Source organism: Moschus berezovskii, chromosome 21, assembly GCF_049115385.1.
Source record: "Moschus berezovskii isolate FMDL1 chromosome 21, NW_MosBer_1.0, whole genome shotgun sequence".
Classification (NCBI taxonomy): domain Eukaryota; kingdom Metazoa; phylum Chordata; class Mammalia; order Artiodactyla; family Moschidae; genus Moschus; species Moschus berezovskii.
This window is the reverse complement of record NC_142480.1, coordinates 38,581,474-38,604,119: the sequence shown is the minus strand read 5'-3', so window position 1 is coordinate 38,604,119 and position 22,646 is coordinate 38,581,474. Positions and strand designations below refer to the sequence as shown.

General features: G+C 54.2%; 1 protein-coding gene across 3 annotated transcripts in view; it reads left to right on the top strand.

Moving 5' to 3' along the window:
- The window catches only part of TMEM266 (transmembrane protein 266), a 129,317-nt gene extending 107,231 nt beyond the window's left edge, over positions 1-22,086 (top strand). For 2 of the 3 annotated variants that reach the window (XM_055418035.2, XM_055418039.2), the window contains 3 exons: positions 6,332-6,521; positions 18,643-18,705; positions 20,318-22,086. In XM_055418035.2, the coding sequence (XP_055274010.2) occupies positions 6,332-6,521; positions 18,643-18,705; positions 20,318-20,916 (852 nt within the window). In that variant the 3' untranslated portion in view covers positions 20,917-22,086. The remainder of the gene's footprint in view (positions 1-6,331; positions 6,522-18,642; positions 18,706-20,317) is intronic. The other variant, XM_055418037.2, reaches the window with a different exon arrangement.
- The last annotated feature ends 560 nt before the right edge of the window (positions 22,087-22,646 follow it).

The window sequence follows — 22,646 nt, the reverse complement described above, 5'->3', positions numbered from 1 at the left end:
CCAACTCCCGGAGTTCACTCAAACTCATGTCCATCGAGTCGGTGATGCCATCCAGTCATCTCATTCTCTGTCGTCCCTGTCTCCTCCTGCCCTCAATCCCTCCCAGCATCAGAGTCTTTTCCAGTGAGTCAGCTCTTTGCATGAGGTGGCCAAAGTATTGGAGTTTCAGCTTTAGCATCAGTCCTTCCAATGAACACCTAGGATTGATCTCCTTTAGGATGGACTGGTTGGATCTCCTTGCAGTCCAAGGGACTCTCAAGAGTCTTCTCCAGCACCACAGTTCAAAAGCATCAATTCTTCGGTGATCAACTTTCTTCACAGTCCAACTCTCACATCCATACATGACCACAGGAAGAACCATAGCCTTGACTAGACGGACCTTTGTTGACAAAGTAATGTCTCTGCTTTTTAATATACTATCTAGGTTGGTCATAACTTTCCTTCCAAGGAGTAAGCGTCTTTTAATTTCATGGCTGCGATCAGCATCTGCAGTGATTTTGGAGCCCAAAAAAATAAACAGTCCACAGGGTCGCAGAGAGTTGACATGGACTGAGCACACACAGCCCGCAGCATAGGAGCACAGGACGGGACTGAAGACGCACCAAGAGTTAACTGGCACTTGCAAACTCTCCTCCAGTTAGAATCCCAGAGCCAGCACAGAGCCTGTTACAGACCAAATTCAGCTGCTCTGTTAGCCTATTGAACACACAGTGAAAATGAGGCCCAAAGAGGGAAAGACACTTCACCAAAGTCAGAGTGAGGCAGGAGAAGGGGGAGACAGAGGCCGAGGTGGCTGGACGGCATCACCGACTCAGTGGACCTGAGTCTGAGCAAGCTCTGGGGGATGGTGAAGGACAGGGAAGCCTGGCGTGCTGCAGTCCATGGGGTCGCAAAGAGTCGGACACGACCCAGAGGCTCAACAAGAGCAACAGCAGAGTGACAGAGGGGTGACGGGCCACGGTCTCAGGCTCCTGCCTCCAGCTCTAGCTGTTTCCCCACGTGGGAGCCTGCTTCCCTTTCCTGACCCCTGTTACCATTAAGCTCCTCATATTCTGTTGGGTTGAGTTACTTCCATCTCTCTCATAAGGCTTCAAGTCTCCTGGCCAAGGTCTGTGGGGCTAGAAGCCAGAGGCATGGGTTCTGGGCCCAGCATTGCTTCTGATGCGCCACGCGGTCTGAGCCTTACCCCCTGGCACAAACACCTCTTTCCCATCTCAGGGCCTTAGTTTTCCCATCTGACTAACGAGGCCCTGATATCCTAGGACCCCTTGACAACTCTTCATCAACTGGGGAAGCACACGTGGCCATGTTCAGGAATGGGGATCAGGAGCCAGGCTCTGAGGGTCCCCGCTGGAACATCTGCACAGTCCCCTGGGCTGTCACGGCCCGTGGCCAGAGCCGAGAGCCCATGCAGCCCATCTGCAGTGTCTTCTCTGCGCCGGGTCAGTCATTCCTCCTCTAAGCACTCAGAGCATCCAGCCACCCCACACCCTCTGGGTAAGCAGCTTGTAATAACCAGTCCCCAGAGCAGGGTGCCCTGTCCCTCATCCGTGTTCTAATCATGCCATGCTGACACTTTCACCTTCTAAACAGTTCTCACCTGCTTCTCACTGTCTCTTCTCTAGTCCGGATTCTGGTCGTCCCGGCCTGGGCTGCTGTAGTAGTCTCCCAGCTCGCATGCCCATGTCTGTCCTGGCTTATGTCTGTCCAGTTCATTCTCCACTCTGCTTTCAGAGCAGTCCTTTCAGAATGCTCAGCTGAATCACCACCCCAGCACCCCACCACCACCATCTCACCACCCCCACCACCCCACCCCACCACCTCCAACACCCCACCACCCCACCATCCCACCACCCCACCATCTCACCACCACACAACCCCCACCACCCAAACACCCCACCATCTCACCACCACACCACCCCCACCACCCCCAACACCCAAACACCCCACCATCCCACCACCCCACCATCTCACCACCACACCACCCCCACCACCCCACCACCCCCAACACCCAAACACCCCACCATCCCACCACCCCACCATCTCACCACCACACAACCTCCACCACCCAAACACCCCACCATCTCACCACCACACCACCCCCACCACCCCACCACCCCTAACACCCAAACACCCCACCATCCCACCACCCCACCATCTCACCACCATACCACCCCCAACACCCTAATACCCTAGCACCCCACCACCTCACCGCCCCACCACCTCACCACCATACCACCCCCAACACCCCAGCACCCCCAGCACCCCACCCCACCACCTCCAACACCCCAACACCCCACCATCCCAACACCCCACCATCTCACCACCACACCACCCCCAACACCCCAGCACCCCAGTACCCCCACCACCCCAGCACCTCCATCACCCCACTACCTCACCACCTCCAACATCCCAACACCCCACCTTTCTGTTTAAAAGATTTCAGTGGTTCACTGTTGCTCTTTAAATAAGGGCCGAAGTCCTTAGAACCTCTGACCATGGCTCCAGGGCTGTGTGCCTGGTGTGGCCCCTGCAGACCTCCTTACCACTCTGCCCTCCCAGTCTCTGCCTCCTGGACACACCATCTCTACCACAGGTGCCACCCAGAGCTAGCCTTTAGGACTCTCCTAAGAGATTTGTTCCTTGTGCAGCAGATAGCCCCTATCACTGGGACCAGCCAGGACTCACTTGTACGCTGAGAGAGGCATGTTCATTCCAGTATACATAACAGGATTTTGACATCACCCTCACCATGCTTCACCTGACTTCTTAGTGAATGGATGAATAAATGAATGGCTAGAACGACCATACACTTGGGGTGCATATTTTTCGCTTAAAACTTACTTCACTGTGCATGCCTATGTCTGCATATATGGGCTTGGGGCTGGGCAAGCTCTGGCCTCTGGCTGTCTGGACTAAATTCCAGTGGGACACCCATGGGCAGCTCTGTATCAATTACAAGTTATCAATAATGCATCTGTTCAGAGTGGCCTTGGAGGCCATTAGCTAGGACTGCCGGCCCTGATGAGCGGCCTTGGAGAAAGCAGGCTGGGTATGCCCACGGGAAGTTCGGATCAGCTGGGGCCAGAGGGGCTCCTAGCCCCAGCAGAGCCAAGGCGGGTTGCCTAATGGGTCCTCCGTGACATCTGAGACTGCTGCGAGAAGGGTGGCTCCAGTCCGCACCGACCACCCTGTAACAAGCCAGCCTTGCTTTCGCACTTTCTGAGACCAGTGGCACCATCGGAGTACTGGGTTGTTAAGATCCAGGTCTGAGCCTAGTCTGAGACCAGAGTTAGAGCCCAGTGTGTGATCAGGTTGGGCTGTCAGTTCGTGACTTGGGTCAGGGCTCACTCTGTGAGCAAGATCAGGGCTCAGTGTTGGGGCTCAGGCTTTGCCTCAGTGTTGGGTCAGGATCAGGACCCAGGTTGTGGCTGGTGTTAGGACTCAGCCTGAAGCCACAGAATTGGGCAAAACCGACTAGTTCCATCCATTCGTGTATTGATTCACTCCGCAGTGTTCACTGAGGGCCTTCTGTGCACCAGGCAACAAGACAGACAAGACCCCTGCTCTTGCAGAGATTAGCTTCTGTACTTTATTCTTGTGTAGATCATATTCCACATTCCTGCTCTAACAGAGGACCAGGGTGGCAGTGGTGTGCTAGAGCGCTCACTGGCTCCTGAGGGCTAGTTGCGCACGTTTCTTCCCTGTTCTGCATAACATCGTGTTGGTAGTTTGGAACTGGCCATGGTGGATTTACCAGAGATTAGCATGCACTGTAAATCAGGCCTCTTTTTGTTTTTTAAATACCCGCACACCACTGCAGGTGAGAGAGGAAAACCCCATAGACAGCTTTTGAAGAAAATGGTGGAGTGACCACACGTGTTTATCCAATGTCCTTCCCCAAATTCCACTAAGATGGTGGTAAAGAAAAAAAAAGAATAAACAGATAAGAATTAAGAAATCCTTTAAGTCCTGTCCATCAGGGCAGAGAGGAGACAGATTTCTGTGGATTTGCGGGAAGTGGAGAGTGAGCAAGAAAGTGGTAACTGATCTCGCAGAGAGGGGGATCTGTAACTAAGGGAGCGTGTGAAGAGGTGGCTAATGAAGGAAAGGGGCTAATTCCCCCTCAGAACCTTGGAGAGTTTGGAAGGAAGGGCTGAGTGTGAAGCTGACCATAGGGGAGAGGGGTGGGTTAAAAGTCTGTACACATGCTATCTGAACCCTCCAGGTCCCCTTGCAAATCCTGCACAGTCAGGAGACCACGCCGCCCCCCCCCACCCCATCACACAAGAGGCAAGAGTTTCATCCTCTGGAGAAACTGAACCAGAGGGCTCTGCGAGTGAACACCGGGTAAGGAATTAGGTAAATGTCCTTTCATCTCATGGCTGGACCCTCAGCCCCATTTCCCTGCCCTGCTCTCAGCACACAGGTGGGCCAGAGGCGTGTCCTCAGGCAGGAGGCTGATGAAGTCTACCCAGACCCAAGTGGTCCTAGAGACAAAACCCGTGAACGCTGCCATTGGGAAGTTGTCCCAATGTCAGTTTGCTGCCCAGCCACGCTAGTGTTAGTGACTCCTTGAATTGTGTTTCACTTTCATCAAAGGAAAAATAGTGAAACATTAAAATAAATAAAAAACCAATCAGAAGGTGCTAAGTGCAATGTAGAGAATTCAAACAGGGTAATGGGTTGGAGTGCCTGGGTTAGGGGTCTGGGAAAGCCTCCAAGGTGGGGAGGGGCAGCCATGTGATATGGGACCAGAGGTCACTGGGGAAGTGATCCTGAGACCAACACAGGCTTAGAGTGTTTAAGGAGCTTTGGGAAGGTGTGTGTCCCAGTGAGAGGTAAGGGAGAAAGAGTAAGATGAAATGGGCTGAGTTAACAGAGCCAGAACACACACCTGCTCTGTAAGTCGAGGGTGGTAAGCTTGGGCTTTCTCCCACCCCAAGGGGAGTCATGACAGGCGGTGACATGATCTGATCTGGGTCTATGGGAACCCCTCTGGCCCCTGCTGGAGGATGGATGGCAGAGGCTGCAGTCATCCAGGTGAGAGCTGGCCGTGGAGGTGCGGGAGGTGGGGAGACTTGGGGCAGCCCTTCGGGAGCTGGACTTGAGGGCAGAGTGGATGGCAAGGATAATGGAAAGTGAGGAAGCAAGGGAGGAGGTTACATTTTTGGACCCAGCTAAAATGGGATGAAAGCGCCTGAGGAGCAGCTGTGGGGACAGAGTGAACAGTCCTGTTTAGGTTGAATTTGTGATACCTGTGACCCAATTCTGTTGCTGTCAGGCAAGCAGCTGGAGGTGTGACCTGACAGGGAGGGGCCAAGGCTGGAGGTTGGAATCATGAGCAAGCAAGTAATCTCCTACTTAGGGAGCTAACCTCCAGCTTCTGGTCTTTGGGGGTTTGGACTGGAGGTCGTGGGGTTGTGCAAAAGCGATGCAGTGTGTATTTGGAACACTAGGTGGCAGTGAAGACTCTCCTTCCTCCCGAGTCCGCAGTCAGACCCACACTTTGCCTTCACCCAGATGACCCAGGAAGGCCCCAGAGTGTGAACAGCCATCTCAGCCACAACCCCAAGAGGCATCTGAAAGCCTCTCTAGGAAACTTTCCGCAACAACAAAAATTTAAACTAAAATAAAAATGTATGACGCCTTTTACAAAGCCTTTATGAAGAGCTCTGCGGGGTGATAACCCCCATTTTACAGAGACAGAAACCATGGCCACATGGCCCTAAAGCCACAGGGTTGGGATCAGAGCCCAGTGCTGTCTGACCAGCGCTCGGAACACCTCCGAGAAGGATGTGGGAGTCGCTGGGAGACAAGTGGGCCAGGCTCAGCCCAGCGAGCACACGATGCCACGATGGGCTTCCCTGGCAGGTTACCACCGGCCCTGGATATTGTGGGGTTTCCAGTCCTCGGCTACACATTGGTGTAAGACACCTGAATAAGGTTCTCATTTTTTGGGTCACACATTTAGACAAGTAACTAGAACAAGATTCAAGTCGGATGTTCCCCGACTCCTCCTGCGATGTTTTTTTGTTTTTGTTTTTTGCAAACCACCATTGTGTTCCTCTTACGGCCATCTTGTCCTCACTATGGGGCCAGACGACACAGTATCAGAGATGGGACACGGGAACATGTTTTATTACTTGGAAAAGCCTCCATAAACGTCAGGGACTCTTGCCATTAGTGTCTTTGGGAGATTCATAAAGGAACGTCCCCTTCAGCCTTTGGAGGCTCAGCGCCTTCCTCCCCGCTCCCCCAAATGGAAAGCGCCCAGACGGCTCGCAGGGCCCGGTCCCCGTGCCACCCACCGCGCCTCTCCTTCTTGCAGTTTGAGATCCGGCAGCTGCGGGCGCACCTGGCACAGCAGGACTTGGACCTGGCGGCAGAGCGCGAGGCGGCGCTCCAGGCCCCGCACGTGCTCAGCCAGCCGCGCAGCCGCTACAAGGTGGTGGAGGCCGGCACGTGGGCCGAGGAGACGGCGGCCGAGAGCGTCGTGGAGGAGCTGCAGCCTGCGCGAGGTGAGTCCGCCGGCGCCTCCCCAGCCCCGCCGTGGGGAGCTCCCTCCCAGCCCCCGGGCTCTGCGCACAGCCACAGCATACGGGAGTGGAGCACATCTCCTGATGGGTCTGTGTCCCGATGTCGGCCCACGATTTTGGTGGTGGTGGGGGGAACCCTAGTTAAGTGCTCCCGGGGACTGCCTTTCTCAGCCTCGGAGATAGCGATCAGTCAAGCTACCTTGACACAACTTCATCATGACTTCAGTGGCCTGTAGGTATCTTGCCTGCTTTGAGTGTATTACTTCCCCATTCCTTGCGGCAGCTTGCAGGAGACTTCTACTTTATGGGTGAAGGAGCTGAGCCCCAGAAAAATCGTCCAAAGGTGCAGACCTAGGTTTCCAATCCAGGCCTGGGGCCAGAATAGCCCAGAACCTAAGCCTTGAGGATGGTGGTAAATTGATGGGCCGGTGATGTTGGTGGAGATGAGGGCCTCGGCAGTACCCTAGGGCAGACTTCTCTCTAGGGAAGACCAACTGTGTCGCCTTGCTGCTGCTGCTGCTAAGTCGCTTCAGTCATGTCTGACTCTGTGCGACCCCATAGACAGCAGCCCACCAGGCTCCCCCATCCCTGGGATTCTCCAGGCAAGAACACTGGAGTGGGTTGCCATTGCCTTCTCCAATGCAAGAAAGTGAAAAGTGAAAGTGAAGTCGCTCAGTAGTGTCCGACTCTTAGCGACCCCATGGACTGCAGCCCACCAGGCTTCTCTGTCCGTGGGATTTTCCAGGCAAGAGTACTGGAGTGGGGTGCCATTGCCTTCTCCTTGCAGTGGGGACTTAACCTTTCTGGGTCTTGATTTCACTAGCTGTCAAATGGGAACAATGCTGAGCCTTCCTCACAGGTTCATGTGAGGCCCTAGGAAGCAGGTGTGAGTGGCTTTCAGAATTGCAAAGTAGTCCTGCAAATGTCAGGTGGTGTTATTTTGTGATTGGGGTGGCAATACCCCTACGTGGTGATGCAGCTGTCAGGTTTGGGCCTTTGTGGGGTTTGGGGAGGCTCTGTTTTGACGGGCTCAGGCCAGGACTTGGCTCCCAGCTCAGGGGGCACAGGGGCCAGCAGGAGAAATCTGAAGCCTTGTTAGAGCCCCCAGGGTGTCCTGGGAGCCTGGACGCAGGTTCCCCTCCCCAGGCACCCTTGCTGCTCCGGTTCGAATCTACCCTGCCCTGACTTGCACCTGAAAATGCTGTTGCTAAAATGATGGGTAAGGGATTTCTTCGCTTTACCAAGATATTTTTTAAAAATATTGACTTCCCCTAATAATTCAGAGTACATTTTTAGGACCACCTTTTTGACCTAAAGGTAAGGGAACTACCCAAATGCCTCCAAGAGAAGCTTTTTTACAGTGTGATTTCATTCCATCCTCACACCTCTTTTCTCTCATATGTAAGGAGAAACTCAGGCCCAAAGAAATCAAGAGAGCTTCATGGGGCCACATGGAAATGGAGGTGCTGGACTCAGCTAACTGCAGCTTAATCTAGGGCCCTCTTCACCTTGGCATGCTCTCTTCCCCTCGCCAGGGCAGTGGCAGCGAGGCAGGGCTGGGCAGGGTGGGGGCAGGAGGCCAGAGCTCCAGACTCTGCCACTCCCCAGCTCCGTGACTTGGGGGCTCAGTGCTCCCTTCTGTAAAGTGGGCTCATAACTCCGGCTCTGTCTGCCTCACAGGAAGTCTGGGGAGCTGGTGAACGTGAGAAAGCTCTGTAGGCCACAAGGTGCTGTGAACAGGTTTGAGGGAGTAGGGTGATTGCTATTATGATCTTTTGAGAGACCATCCAACCTTAGAACTTTAGAAGTTGGGGGCTCAGGACTTCTGAGTCTAGCTCTTCAGCTGATGTGCTGATCCCATCTAGAACCCCTGCCAAGAGGTTTACCAGCCTCTAAGAACAGGTACCCAGAACCTCCCAAGGAAGCCCAGGCCAACCCAACTTCACATGACTCTGCCTGTTAGAAAATATTTACTCAGACTGAGCCAAGGTCTGCCCCCGGCACCCACCTCTCCCACCTGGACGAAGCTTTTATGTCTCCCAGCTGAGACATCCTTTCGGAAACTGGCCTCTGAGTGTCTTCTCCTCCAGGGACTGTCACCTGCATTCCCACAGCCACTTCTCAGGGGACACAAGCCCTCCAAGTTCTTGCTGTACAGTCCCTCCCTAAGCATTCCAATGTTTCTGTCCCTCTCAGAGTGACACCTAGAACTAAGCACACTTGTCAGGGAGCTGCAAGACTAGGGCAGAGTGTTAAGGGGTTACCCCTGCTTTTTTGTTCTGGACCCAAGACTCCTGTGACTGAGCCTTGTGGGGGCTGCCTGGCCTGAGCTCACGGTTGAGGCAGGTCATGGCTCTGCTGAGCCCTGGAACCTCCCCACAGCCCATCCTTGACTTTCTATATGCCCATGCAGAGTTTGACATTCATTTGTGTTCAGTTGTAGCCTGATTCCTGCCTTCACTCTGGGTTTCCAGGGCTTTGTAGGTTCTACTCACAACTCATCACCAATCCTGCTGGTTTCACTGCCTGCATATATTTTGAAACATTCCCAACTTTTCATCTGCATTGTTCAGCCTCCTTCTTTCTGGACCTCATCCGCTTCCTTGACCTCAACTTTGCCCCCATGGGTGCCCTCCTCTCTCCTTCCCCCCCCCAACACACACACACACACACACTCGGTGATCTTACACACACACACACACACACACGGTGATCTTCCACACACACACACACATGGTGATCTTACACACACACACACACACACACACACGGTGATCTTCCACACACACACACACTCGGTGATCTTACACACACACACACACACACACGGTGATCTTCCACACACACACACACATGGTGATCTTACACACACACACACACACACACACACGGTGATCTTCCACACACACACACACTCGGTGATCTTCCATAAATCTTTCATGTCACTCTCTGACTTAATACCTTGGCTGGTTATTTGCTCGAGCTGCCGAAACAAAGTCCTGCAAACTGGGTGGCTTAAACAACAGAAGCTTCCTGTCTCTGAGTTCTGGAGGCTGAAAGTCTGGGATCAGGGTCTTGGCAGGATTGGCTCCTTCTGAGGTTGCGAGGGAGCATCTGCTGCTGCCTCTCCCCCGGCTCCTGGCACGTTGCTGGTAACCCTTGGCGTCCCTTAGCTTGTAGAAGCTTCACCCTAGCCTCTGCCTTCTCTCTTCACATGGTGTCCTCCCTGTGTGTGCGTCCGTGTCCGGATTTCCCTTTTTACAAGGGCCCTAGTCGTGTTGGGTCTAGGGCGCATCCTACTCCAATATAGGACCTTATCTTAACTAATCCTGTCTACAACAATCTCATTTCCAAATCAGATCACATTCTGAGGGCCTGTGGGTTAGGATTTCAACATATGACTTTGGAGGCAGAGGACATGGTGACTCGGCTTGTAACGGGTGGCATATAAGGCCCTTGATGGTCTTGTCCCAGGCTGCCCCCCCGCCCACCCCCTGCCGTCTCATCTCCTTCCACTCTGCACTGCGTCTTCACTTGCACTCTGGCTGAGTGAAACATCTCTGCGTTTGGAGAAGTGTTCTGTGTAGTAGTAAGTCCCTGAGGCTTTCCACATGCTGTTCACTGGCAGGACAGGCCTGCCTGCCAAACTTCTTTTCATCCTTCAAATCCGTCTCAGAGTCAGGTCCCAGTCACCACGGCCTTCCCTCGAGACCTTATATGAACTCCCACTTGCCAGGTCGCCCCCACATTTTGTCTTCAGGGCCACACTTGGCGCTTGGCAGGCTCCCCATAGAGTGATCTACATGGAATATAGTCTGCAAGCTCATAACTGATTGAGAACAGAACAAATCTGCGGACATCGCTTGTTTCACTATGGGTCCTGCAGCCCTGGGTCTTCTCCCAGTGCTCAGGGGGCTTCTAGCAGTAGCCCACTCCAGAAACCCCACTTGTGGCTTGCAGCTCCCCATGCTGGTGCATGGGGAATCCGGAATATAAGAATCTTTGGAAAATTCTGGAAGTTGGTGGCAACTTTTGCCCACTTTGTCCTGTTTTCCAGGGATAAGAGGAGCAGGTTTACAGCCTATCCCAGGGTCTTCCCAGGTGGCGCTAGTGGTAAAGAACATGCCTGCCTGTGCAGGAGACTTAAAGAGACACAGGTTCAATCCCTGGGTTAGGAAGATCCCCTGGAGGAGGACACGGCAACCCACTCTGGTGTTCTTGCCTCGAGAATTCCATGGGGAGAAGCCTGGTGGACTACAGTCCACAGGGTCGCACAGAGTTGGACACAACCAAAGCCACTTAGCACATGCAACTGGCCCATCCCAGGACCTTCCTGCTGATGGAGCAAAGTGAGGTGGAGGAGCCGCCTCCTTGCTCTGCCCATGGTGGCTGCTCAAGCCCATTTTGAGACTGCAGCTCACCTGGTGCTGGGGCCTACTCAGCGCTGTTCCGTCTTCGGCAGCGCACACCTTTGAACACCTGAGCTCAGGTGGCACCTCCTGTACAGCCAGTCGTTCTGCAGCACCTCTCTGCCTTTCTCATCAGGAGCCTTAGCTCTTGAGATAACCACCTGGCCATTACTATCCCCCCCAGCCAATGACCTCCAGATCCCGGACACCTGATGCCACGCTTGGATTCACAGGGTGTCAAGATCTGAGGTCACAGAGTCTGCAAACAAGCCAAGCGTTTAAAGTAACCACACTCATTCAAGTACTGTGAAGTCACGAGTCCCTGCCTCTCCACCCTGTTCCTCCTCTCCCTGCAGTCCCCACGGTAGGCACCTTCCAGCAGGAAGTGGAGGGAGGCAGAATAAGAAGGGAGAAAGTGATCAGCTACACGTGCCAGCCAGGGGGGTCATGAGTTCTGTGCCAACCCTCCTGGAAACTAGAGGCATGTCTGAATAGGGCACTCGGATCTCCCACAGAGCTGGCAGATGTGCACCGCTGGGAGCCATTGCCAGTGCCCCTCCCATCTAGCCCTGGAGCCCTACCCTTGCTCTCCTGTCTCCCCTGACATCCCTGCCTCCCAGCTCTCTAGAGGCACACCGGCCCTGCCTAGCTCGGCAGAGTACTAGCACATTTCCCAGCCTGTCACTTGACTGCCAACCCCCAGAGCCGTCAATAGCAAAGGCAGTTCCTCGGAGACAGAGAGCAGAAGCCTTGCCGGGCTAGCAAGTGGCATGCATGATTCACAGCCTCGGATGGGTTGGGGAGTCAGGGCACCCCAGCTCATCTCACTCTGACCAGGACTTGTGTCCAGAGAGGGATTTCCATGATGTTAGAAATCATGGCTAGACAAGCTGGGGGCGGTCTGGGCCACACTGGAGAGGGAGAAAGGGCAGCGTTTGTTGCTCACCGTGACCTTCAGGCCAGCAAGGGCCCCAAGGCTCAGCAAGTCACACTAGTGCACAGACAATCCGGGGATTAACCTGCAGACATCAGCAATAAGTCTCTGGAGCCTCAGGGGAGGGCCAGCCTCTCTCAGGGTATGGGGGCGGGGACGGAGGCAGCAGCAGGGGTGGAGGTGCCAGCCTCAGCCATGGCAGGAGAAGCGGCTCCTGCAGTCCCCACAGTTGCCAGCGGGTCACTGTCAGACTAACGCCAGCCAGCTTCTGTTTAAACTTGCTCCAGCACAAATCATTTTTAAAACCCGGACTGCAAAGTTCCAGGCTTTGGGGCCTGCCAAGTTCACAGTGCCCCTGTGTAGTCATTAATACTTCCCTCCCAAATTTATTAGTCTTGAAGCTCGCCCATAACTTATGAATTACAGCCCCTGGTGGGAGTGCCACAGCTTTTACCATATATCACAGTGAACCTTGGCGTCCACCCCCCGCCGCCCCCGCACTGCACCAGCTCAGAGAAACCTCCACGGAGGCGCGCCTGGCCGCAGAGCTGGCACCGGGTCTCACCTTGGGAGAGGAGAGGCTTGTGTGCTGACAGAGGCAAGTCGGGCTCTCTACCATCACTGGCCTCCTGATGGGGGGCACTGGAGACCAGGAGAGTCCCCAGAGCTGTAGCACTAGAACTGGGGCACCTCGCATAAAGCAGAGAGGCAGATACCAGGGTAGGGAGGTTTGGGTGGTTCTGAAAGAAAGATGTGGGATTCAGACTCAAGGCTGGGTCTGAGTCTCAACTTGGCCTTGAGCAAGTTACTTGACCTCTCTGGACTGGCTTCACGGTGGGGTGACCCATGCAGTCACCAAGGGTGTCTCACTTGGTTCATTGCTCTGGTGTCACTCTCTTAAAATTCTTAATGTTTTTTCTTTCAGTGATATATTAATTTCAGGTGTACCTGAAAAGACTTGTATATACTGGAGAATCACAATAAGTCTAGATAGCATCCCTCACTATGCATAGTTACAGAGTTTTATTTATTGTGATGAGAACTTTTGAGGTTTATTCTCTTAGCAATTTTCAAATATACCATACAGAACTAACTATAGTGACCATGTTGTAGCATATCCCTGTGACATTTACTGTATAGCCGGAAGTTTGTACCTTTCGAGACCCTTCACCCACCGTTTCACACCCCCTCCCTTGCTTGCCCAACCCCTGCCTCTGAGAACCACCAATCTGTTCTGTGTATCTCTGAGTTCAGGGCATTTGTTTGTTTCAGGTTTTGTGTTTAGATTCCACATAAAACTAAGATCATCCCGTGTCTTTGTCTGACTTACCTCACGTAAGCACAGTGCCCTCTGGTCCATCCAGGTTGCTGCAGATGTCAAGATCTCATTCTTTTTATGGCTGAGTAACATTCCATTGTGTGTGTGTGTGTACCACATCTTTATCCGTTCATCTGTTCTTGGACACTTAGGTTATTTCCATATCTTGGCTATTATAAATAATGCTGCTGTGTACATTGGGATGCATGCATCTTTTTAAATTACTGGTTTTGTTTTCTTCAGATATATAGCCAGAAGTAGAACTGCTGGATGATATGGTAGTTCTATTATATTTTTTTGAGGAGCCTCCATACTGTGTTCCAGAGTGGCCACACCCATTTATATTCCCACCAACAGTGTACTGGGGTTCTCTTCTCTCTGCCATCTGACCAACATTTATTATCTCTGTCCTTGTGATTCTAGCCATTATAATGAGTGTGAGGTGCCGTCTCACTGTGGTTTTGGTTTGCACTTAGTTGCACTCCTTGAGTGAAGATGAGCTCCTTTTCGTGTACCTCTGGCCTACTGTGTGTCTTCTTCAGGAAAATGTCTGTTCAGATCCAATTTTTAAATTGGATTATTTTTTGCTATTGAGTTGTAGGAGTTCTTTATATATTTTGGATATTGATCCTTATCAGGTATGATTTGCAAATATTTCTTCCATTCAGTAGGTTGCCATTCATTTGAATGTTTCCTTTGCTGTGCAGAAGCTTTTTAGTTTAGTGTAGTCCTACTTGTTTATTTTTTGCTTTCATTGCTTTTGTTTTAGTGTCAAATCCAAAAAAATCATAGCCAAGACTAAGGTCAAGGAGCTTACCTACCACCTATGTTTTCTTCTAGGACTTTTATGGTTTCAGGTTTTACATTCAAGTCTTAATTCACTTTGAGTAAATTTTTGTGTATGGTGTAAGTCAGGGGTCTGGTTTTCCCAGGACCACTTACTGAAGAGACTGTCCTTTCCTCCTTGTATATTCTTAGCTCCTTTGCTGTAAATTAATTGACCATATACGGGTGAGTTTATTTCTGGGTGTTAATGCTTTTTAAACAAAGGGCCCCACAAATTATGCAGCTGGTCCTGGGTCTGAACTCTAATTGTCCCCACTGAGAAGGACTGAACACTCAGCCACACGCACTGCCTTCGGCCTGGTACACAGCTGGTGCTCAACACATAATGTCCTTTCTCGATGAGGGCTGCTGACCTGTGGAGCAGCAGCTTGGAGTGCGGCAGTGGGAGCCCTGGCCAGGAATCAGGGCCTCCCTCCGGGCTCGGATCTGCACAGGACGTGCGGGTGTGCAGTCCTGACTCCCCACTCCCACCCCACAGCCTGGCCAGTCCCGCCACCCAGGGAGGCCCACCCGACTCACCGCCCTCTTGCTCCACCTCGCTGGGCAGGTTGGGGCTCTGCCCAAGGAGCACACCCACATAATGAGCATTGCCACCACAGCACTCGGTCAGCTTTAGGAGGCTCCGTCAGGATGGCTGCGTGGAGTGCTCACGCCCTGGGAAAAAAGGTGCTGGGTGGTTGAGAGCAGCTGCGGCAGCTGCCACAGAAATGACCTGAGTCTTAGGGGCTGGCAGGGAGCACCGTGGGCCAGGGTTTCAGGGAGGTGACGGACAGACCCAGGTTAGACTTGACCTTCATCATCCTGGCGAAACGTGTAGCTCACCAGCAAGTAGGTATTTCTTATTCCCATTTTACTGAGGAAGCTGAGGCTCAGAGTGGCCAGGGATTTGCCTAAGGCCACAGAGCAGATGTTGCAGAACTGGGGTTGGCACCTGGGCCGTTTTGTCCTGGAGCCTGAGTTTGTACCAGCCCTTCTTTCTCACCCCTCCAGGGTCAGCCAACCCAGTCCTCCTGTGGGGCAGTTCCTACATGGCCTTACGGCTCCTTAGTGCCAAATCAAAGCAAACCTTGGGGCAGGGATTCTCTTAGATGGAGGGTGGGCAGCCCCATGTCGGGGCTCCCAGACACCAGCAGTCATTATTCTCTGGGCAGGAAGTACCAGGGACCAAGAGCAAGGCTGTGTGCTGCATGGTGCAGGGAGTGTCTCAGAGGCTGAGGGGAATGGTCCAGGGAGGTCTTGCAGGCCCCAGACCCAGCCTCAGTCACTGTCCAGTCATCCTTTTATTGGTAGTATACGCCAAGCCCCATGCTAAGTGCTGGCGAGACTCAGAGTAAAATGTGGCCTCTGTGTGGGAGCAGACAAAGCCCCAGCCCAAGTGGTCAGCGTGGAGAAAGGGGCCTGCCTGAAGCAGAGAGAGTAGCGGCGGGTGGTGGCGATCAACACTGCTGGGAAAGCCTGGGTAAGGCCTTGCTCTGACTGTCTTGAAACTCACTCTGAGGCCCCTGGGTGGGTACAGGTTTGGAGCAGAGAGAACAAATGCAGACTGGACAGGCCTGCAGTGGCTGCCTGGAGATCTAGGTTCTGGGTCAGGCACGTCCACGGAGTGAGCAATCCTGTTTGTTAATCCCTGCAGGCGTGATGAGAGGCCAAAGGGAAAAGCGTGAGGCCTGACCCAAGGCTGGATGGCAGAGGGCATCTGGGGGCCTCTTGACTGGTCACAGGTGCGGCAGGAGCTGAATTGCTGTTGAGAATGGAGAAGAAGCACAGAGAAATGACCAGGGTCCCAGGGTCCCATTCACCAAGGTGGAGGTGGCGGAGAAACTGAGCTCTCTTTTGGACACGTTGAGTCAGAGGTGGCTGGAGGGCATCCAGGAGAAGCTGTCTGGTTGGCCAGACCAGTCAGAAGCTGAGAGATGTCTGGGCTGAAGGTCACCTGGCTCAGGTTACTTTTATCCATGGCTTTGATGAAGACTGAGCATCCTCAATTGAATAGGCAACACTGAGGTACAAGAGAGAATACCTTAGTAGACGGAATCAAGATTCAGAATGTTTTCAGCAGGCTCTGGGCTGAGACCCACAAGCTGACATTTGCCTGAGATGATAAACGTGAAGTCCTTTGTGGAGCCGACACAGCCACGGTGTGGTGAAGGCCTGGCTGACTTGGCCCCAGCGCCTGCAGAGAAGGCCTGGCCTGGGCATCCGTGTTGGCCACAGACTCATGAGTCAGCAGAGTAGGGTGGTTGCTGAACCCAATTGGAGGATGTTAGGCTGTGTGAGGGGAAAGATCCCACTAGATCTCTAGGAGGACCCACCTGTTAAGCAAGATGAAAGGAGGTCACTGTGTGAAGTGCCCAATCCGCAGTCTGGAGCTCTGAAGGGCACAGTGACAGTCAGCTCCCTCCTGCCTCCCTTGCCCCTGTTTTGGTCACATCTGGAGCCCATAGTGACTTGAGAGCCTGGAAAACCAGGGAGGAGTGAAGAATGGACAGGCATTTCTCAGGAGAAGAGACTTCTTGGGAGGAATGTGAGGGCTTTGTAAGTGCTGGAAGGTCTGTCATGTGGTAAGCAGAAGTGGGGTGTGGCTTTGGGACATGTGGGGACAGGACCCAGATACCCGGATCTGCAAGGCCTCCCATAGCGGGCCCTTCCTCAGGAGACGGAGCTGGCTGCCTGACCACAGAGTGGAGGTCCCCAGGAGGCCCTGTGCTCCTTGGAGGTGGAGGGCCAGGCACGCCACCCCCACTGAGCACAGATGAATCTGGTTATTAGAGCTGCTCAACAGAGAGGCAGGAGGCCCCTTCTGTGAGGGCCACAGGCCATGGTGGGCAGAGCCCAGGCAGGGGTTGAGAGGACGCTCACACAGGGTGGGGTGGGGGGAGTGCGGTTCCTCAATGGCTCCAGTCCCTTCCCACTCTGCTCTCTCACCTCTTGAACTTCAGGGCTGGCTGAGGGGCCCGGAGCCAGCTAGCCTGGCTGTCACAGCCTCTGAGAGCCCCACCCGCTCCCCCATGGTACAGATGGAAAAACTGAGGCCCAGAGAGGGGATGTGACCTGCCCAGGTTCCCATGGTGGGCCAGTGGCAGTAGCAGCACAAGAACCCAGGCTCTGGGTGTTTCTCATTCACTCCAGGCCACCTCCTGCACATGAGGCCCTGTGGGACTCACAGGTCTGTGGATACTTTAGCTGAGTTTATTGTCCTGCCCTCGTGACACGGCTCTGTACAGCCACACTGCAGGTCCCTCCTGCCACAACCTCAGGATAATACCAAGATCAGTGACCAGACCTGTCTGGCCCAGTGGACCTGGTGGCCCTTGCACTTCTTGCCAGGAACAGTCACACCAGCCTCCTCCCACTTTCCGGCGCAGCCTGCAGAGCTAGACAGCATTTACAACATAAATTATGAAGAGCCACGGAGAAGAGTGTTGCTGGTTGATCCTGAAGCAGGGCCTGGAGCCAGCCTGGGGCCCCTCCCTCAGCTCAGGCATTAATGCAGAATACACCTCTGGCCGCAGGCATTTAAAGATCAAAAGAGGCCAAAAAAGCTTTTAAGAGCCAGGTTGCTCTGTGTGCTGCCACCAGCCTGCCCATGTCAGGGTAGACATGCTTCTGCAGCGACCTCAGGTGCGTCAGGAAGGCGGCCACGGAGAGCAGCAGGTTCCATCACCTGCGGACCGAGGCTTCTGGGGGGTGTAGACCCCCATCCTCGCCTTCAGCCTCATCTGGACCTGTCTTCTCTCCCCTGGGCACTGCTGTCTCTCTTCTCCCGTCCAGTCTGACACCTTCCCAGCCACTCTCCCTGCACCCGTGGGAGTGCCCCACCGGAGTCTGTTCACACTTTCCTGTGGTCCCTCACTGTGTTTGGGGCAAGGCTGAGCTCCTTAGGATGGCTTTGGGGTTTCCTATCATCTGCTGTTCCCCCACACACCCGCTCCCCGTGCTCAGGCCTCTCTGAAGTTCTCACCTCTCCTCTCTCATCCCTTCCCACCCCATCAGAACAAGGAACCAATTCTCTGAGGCCCTGTTCCTGTGCCATCTCATGTGACTGGAACAGCTTTACATCTTCTCACTGGGAGCGGGGCTGGGGGTGCCCAGCGCCTGTGTCCATTCCTGGGTGGAGTAGAAGACCGAGGGGGCTCTGGTCCATGATCAGCCTCTGCAGCTGGCTGTGTGCGGCTGAAATGGCACTCTGAGGCCCTTGCACTGAGGAGAGCATTCCCAGTGACCGTGGGAACCTCAGGTGGATTCAGAGACTCAGGCCATCCAGGCAGGGAAAGCCCCAAGGGACTATTTCCACACCCTTATCTCAGAGAAGGGGAAACTGAAGGCAGAGAAGGAAAGGGCTTCTTCATATCACACAGCAAGCTGGATGCTTCATTAGAACCCGGGTCCCTGATACCCCCAGCCCAGCACTGAGGCAGATGAGCCATGTGGTCCCCCTGGAAGAACCACGTGGCAGGGAGCTTGTGGGAGAGCAGTGCCTCCTCATGGTGATGGGGGTAGAGGCACTGGGGGAGGAGCATGACCTGGCCTCAGCCGCTGCTCCTGGACTGTCCAGCTCGCCCTCACACTCACCCTTCTCTGTCCTCGCCCCCACAGAAGCCACAGTGAAAGACGACATGAACAGCTACATCAGCCAGTACTACAATGGGCCCAGCAGTGGTAAGTCTGTGTCGGTGCTATTCCAGGTACCAGAACCTCTGTGTGGCCCCACGCCAGAGGTGACCCTGGCAGCCCCTAACATCCAGGCCAGGGTCAGCTCGACCAGGCCGTCCATCTCCTGGTCCCTGTCAGCCATAACCGCAGGCAGGGTTTCCAGCAAACTCTGGCACCTGAGCTCAAGTGCTGGGATGGGAGTGCTCCAAGATGTGCGTGGGGGACCCTGGGGTGGAGAGGGGCTAGAATCTAGGCATCTAATGACCTCGGTGCTTCCCAACCTGAGAGCCTTTCAGGATGAGCATGAGGGGGTGACATAATGCGTAACTGGGTGTGAGGAGCAAGAGGCACTGGGCATGTCCTTGTTTACGCTTCATTCTTGCACTTCAGAGAGTCTCAGCGGACCTAGTGGTTTTCACTTAGGAGGAAGGTTGAGTTTTAAAATAATACTCAGTCCTTCAGGGTCTTGTTTCTCTTTAGCCAGTGTTGAGTCTTGTAAGGTTTGGGTTTCACAGCCCTTGAAAAGTCAAAGTGTTAGTTGCGCAGTAGTGTCCAACTCTGCAACCCCATGGACTGCAGCCCACCAGGCTTCTCTGTCCATGGAATTCTCTAGGCAAGAATACTGGAGTAGGTTGCCATTCCCTTTGCCAGGAGATCTTTCTGACCCAGGGATCGAACCCAGCCTCCTGCATTGCTGGCAGATTCTTTACTGCTGAGCCCTTAAATCCTTGTAAACTCCATTCTAAGGCTAGGTTATAGTGTGGGTCATGCTGAATACATCTGAATTTTGTCTTTTCTGCAATTTAGCCCCTTTAAGGCCTCTTTCCCTCCCTTTCTCCTCTTCCGAAGCCTTATCCAACCTGCTGATCTCAAAGACCACCGTCTCTAGCCTGAGGCTTTCTCCCAGCCCACTCTCCCTACCGCCTTAGACAGAAGCCTTGCCCACACTACACCTACTGTAATTCAGGCCCTTGATACTTCTCACTTAGAGAGAAGACGTTCCGGGATGTCCTCCACCCTCCGCTTACAATGCATCCTGTAGAAATTCATCAGCTTTCTGAGGGCACAGCTCCGGTCATGAATCTCACACTGGACCCATTTAAAACTTTTGAGTCCTGATGACCATGACATTCAGATTCCTTGTCATAGCACACTCTGCTGAGTTAGTCAGGATGGGCTCAGTTATGCTGCAGTGACAACAACCCCACACCTGAGTGGTTGACATAAACCAACAAAGGGCCAGGGCACACTGACTGGGGGCTCTTTGCCCAGGCTGTCATCTTTACCCTATCTCCCAGCAGACAGAACAGTTGTCATGTCTTCTAGAACAGTGTTGACCACACGGGCAGAGCACAGCTGGCTTATGTAGCTTCTCCAGGAAATGCCACTGGTCACTTCTTGCAGGTGACTGGCTGAGGCCTGTCACGTCTGCACTTGACAGGAGGCATAATTCTCCCTCAGGGCAGGTGGCAAATAGTGGAAACCTGGACCATCTCCCAAGGCCTCTCCCAGCAAAGCCATTCGTACTCACCTCACCCCCACCACCTAGGCCCGCCCCGCTCAGGGCGCAGAGGTGCGGCCAGGGTGGAGTGTGACCCGCATCCCTCCTTTCTTGCAGACAGCGGTGTCCCAGAGCCAGCTGTGTGTGTGGTCACCACGGCCGCCATCGACATCCACCAGCCCAACGTCTCCTCTGACCTCTTTTCTGTCGACGTGCCCCTAAAGCTCGGCAGCGATGGCACCGGTGCCAGCGCCAGCTCCGAGAGCGCCACCCGCTCCACGCGCAGCTCCGGCACCCGCGCCCAGAGTGACAGCAGTCAGACGCTGGGCTCCTCCACGGACTGCAGCACCGCCCGCGAGGAGCCGCCCTCCAGGCCCAGCCCCTCTGCCCTGCCGCTGCCCCCGCTGCCACCTCAGCAGCATACGGCAGAGGCCACAGTCCAGGACCTGTTGTCCCCACTGTCGGAGGACCCCTGCCCCTCCCAGAGGGCCTTGGACTCCACCCCCCTTACCCAGCCCAGCCCAGAGGGCTCGGCCCAGCCCAGCCCTGAGCTGGAGCACAGGGTGAGTCTGTTTAACCAGAAGAACCGGGAGGGCTTCACTGTCTTTCAGATCAAGCCTCTCATCCATTTCCAGCCAGCTGCACCTGTGCTGGAGGAAAAGTTCAGATCTTTGGAATCCAAAGAGCAGAAGTTGCACAGGGTCCCTGAAGCCTAGAGCCTCCAGGCAGGCTGGGAGGGAGGCGGGGAGACAGCCATCTCGATGCTCCCCCGGGGCCCCGGTGGCCACCAAGGGTCACACAAGGGGCCCAGGAGCCCTCCTGGCTTCCCTCAGGGTGCTGCCTGCCTCCAGGGAGGTGACGCCAGGCCAGGAGGCCACATGCCTCAGACCTCAAAGCCCAGAGCTGGCGCCTCCTCTCACCCTGCTCAGGGGAGGGTGGTGCTCGTGGCTGGGGTTTTTTTTTAAAACCACTTTTACAAAAACCAGCCTGTGGCCCAGCTTCAGCAGGGTAGAGCGTGGGGGCCAGCTCAGCCTCTTCCGTTGCCTTGGTTCCCGACGCGCACCCTGGACCCTCGGGAACAGCACTGTGAGCAGGGGCTCTCCAGCCCCACCCCAAGCCGTCTTTTCCAGGAATCCCGGGTGGAGCCCACACAATCACACACAGACCACCATCTGAGCCTATCTCATTTGTCTTCATTCTCTCATTTAGGCATGAGCGTTTCTGAGTCTTTTCGAGACAAATCTAGTTTCCACCTTCTTGGGACATCAGGGGATGGGTCTGGAGGAGGGTGGGAGGGTTGCAGGGGTGGGGGTGGCAATCATTTTCCAATCGTGGCTTTAATAATAAAAACCACCTGCACTGAGATGTCCGGTTGGCAGAGGTGTTCCTTTGGCTGCTAGTCCAGGTGAGGACCCCAGGGTAGCTTCTCTGGGTTTGGGCTGGCCTTGAAAATCCACAAAGGGAGCCCCCCAACTCCTCTCCGGTATCCTTGAGGCCTTTGTAGAGGAGCCCTAGACCCCAGGAGGGAAGTGCTCACACTACCTGGCTGTGTGACTCTGGACTAGTACCTTCTCTTCACTCATCTCCCCACCACAGAGGACCTCAGAATTCTGTCTTCCTTGCCAACAACTCCCAGACACAGCTCCCTGACCCAGGGCTCCGTTCCTCAGGGATCTCAAACTTAAGCGGTCCAAAGCTGAGTGAGATGTCTTGCTCGCAGCCTGCTGCTCCTCCCAGGTTCCCAGCTGGGGCACCACCATCCACCCGGCCACGCACATGAATGTTGGCCCCCTTCTCATTCCCCACGAGCAGTCAGGGATGCTGGCCACCTGCCCCCAGACCCCTCACAGCCATGCTAAGGCCCAGGCCCAGCCTCTGACTCCCCCCTCCTCAGTGTGTCAGCTCCCCAAACTCCGACCCGGGTTTCTGAGCCTGATCAGTGTGTCCCTTGCTGAAGAGCCTCCAAGGGGTTTTGTTTATGACTATGTTTTGTTTTTGATGTCCAGAAGAAAAAGGGAAGAGAATTTTTTTCAGTTCAAGGACTCCCGTTACCTCAAATGAATTTCTTGGTGAGGTCACCGCTCTAAATGGGCTGATTGCCTGCCCCCAGGCCACAAAGAACATTCTCCTTATTCATGGGGAGATTGGCATTTGTCAGAAAAGATGTTAAAGGGAACAGTGTCAAACGGAGCTTGTTTTGGGCTGTAATCTGAGGCCTTCCATCGCCAGCAGCAGAGTTATTCACAGCTGCCATGGCTGAGCACTCTGTAAGGCCTCTACCCCCTTGGGCTCCTTTAACCCTTCCAGTGGCCCTGTGAGGTAGTATCACTTGGCCCATTTTACAGGTGTAGGACCCAAGGCTCAGAGGTTTAAGAAACTTCCCTGAGGTTACACAATAAGAGAGGCACTGAAACTGGAGCTCAGATCCGCCTGGGGCTCCCAAGTT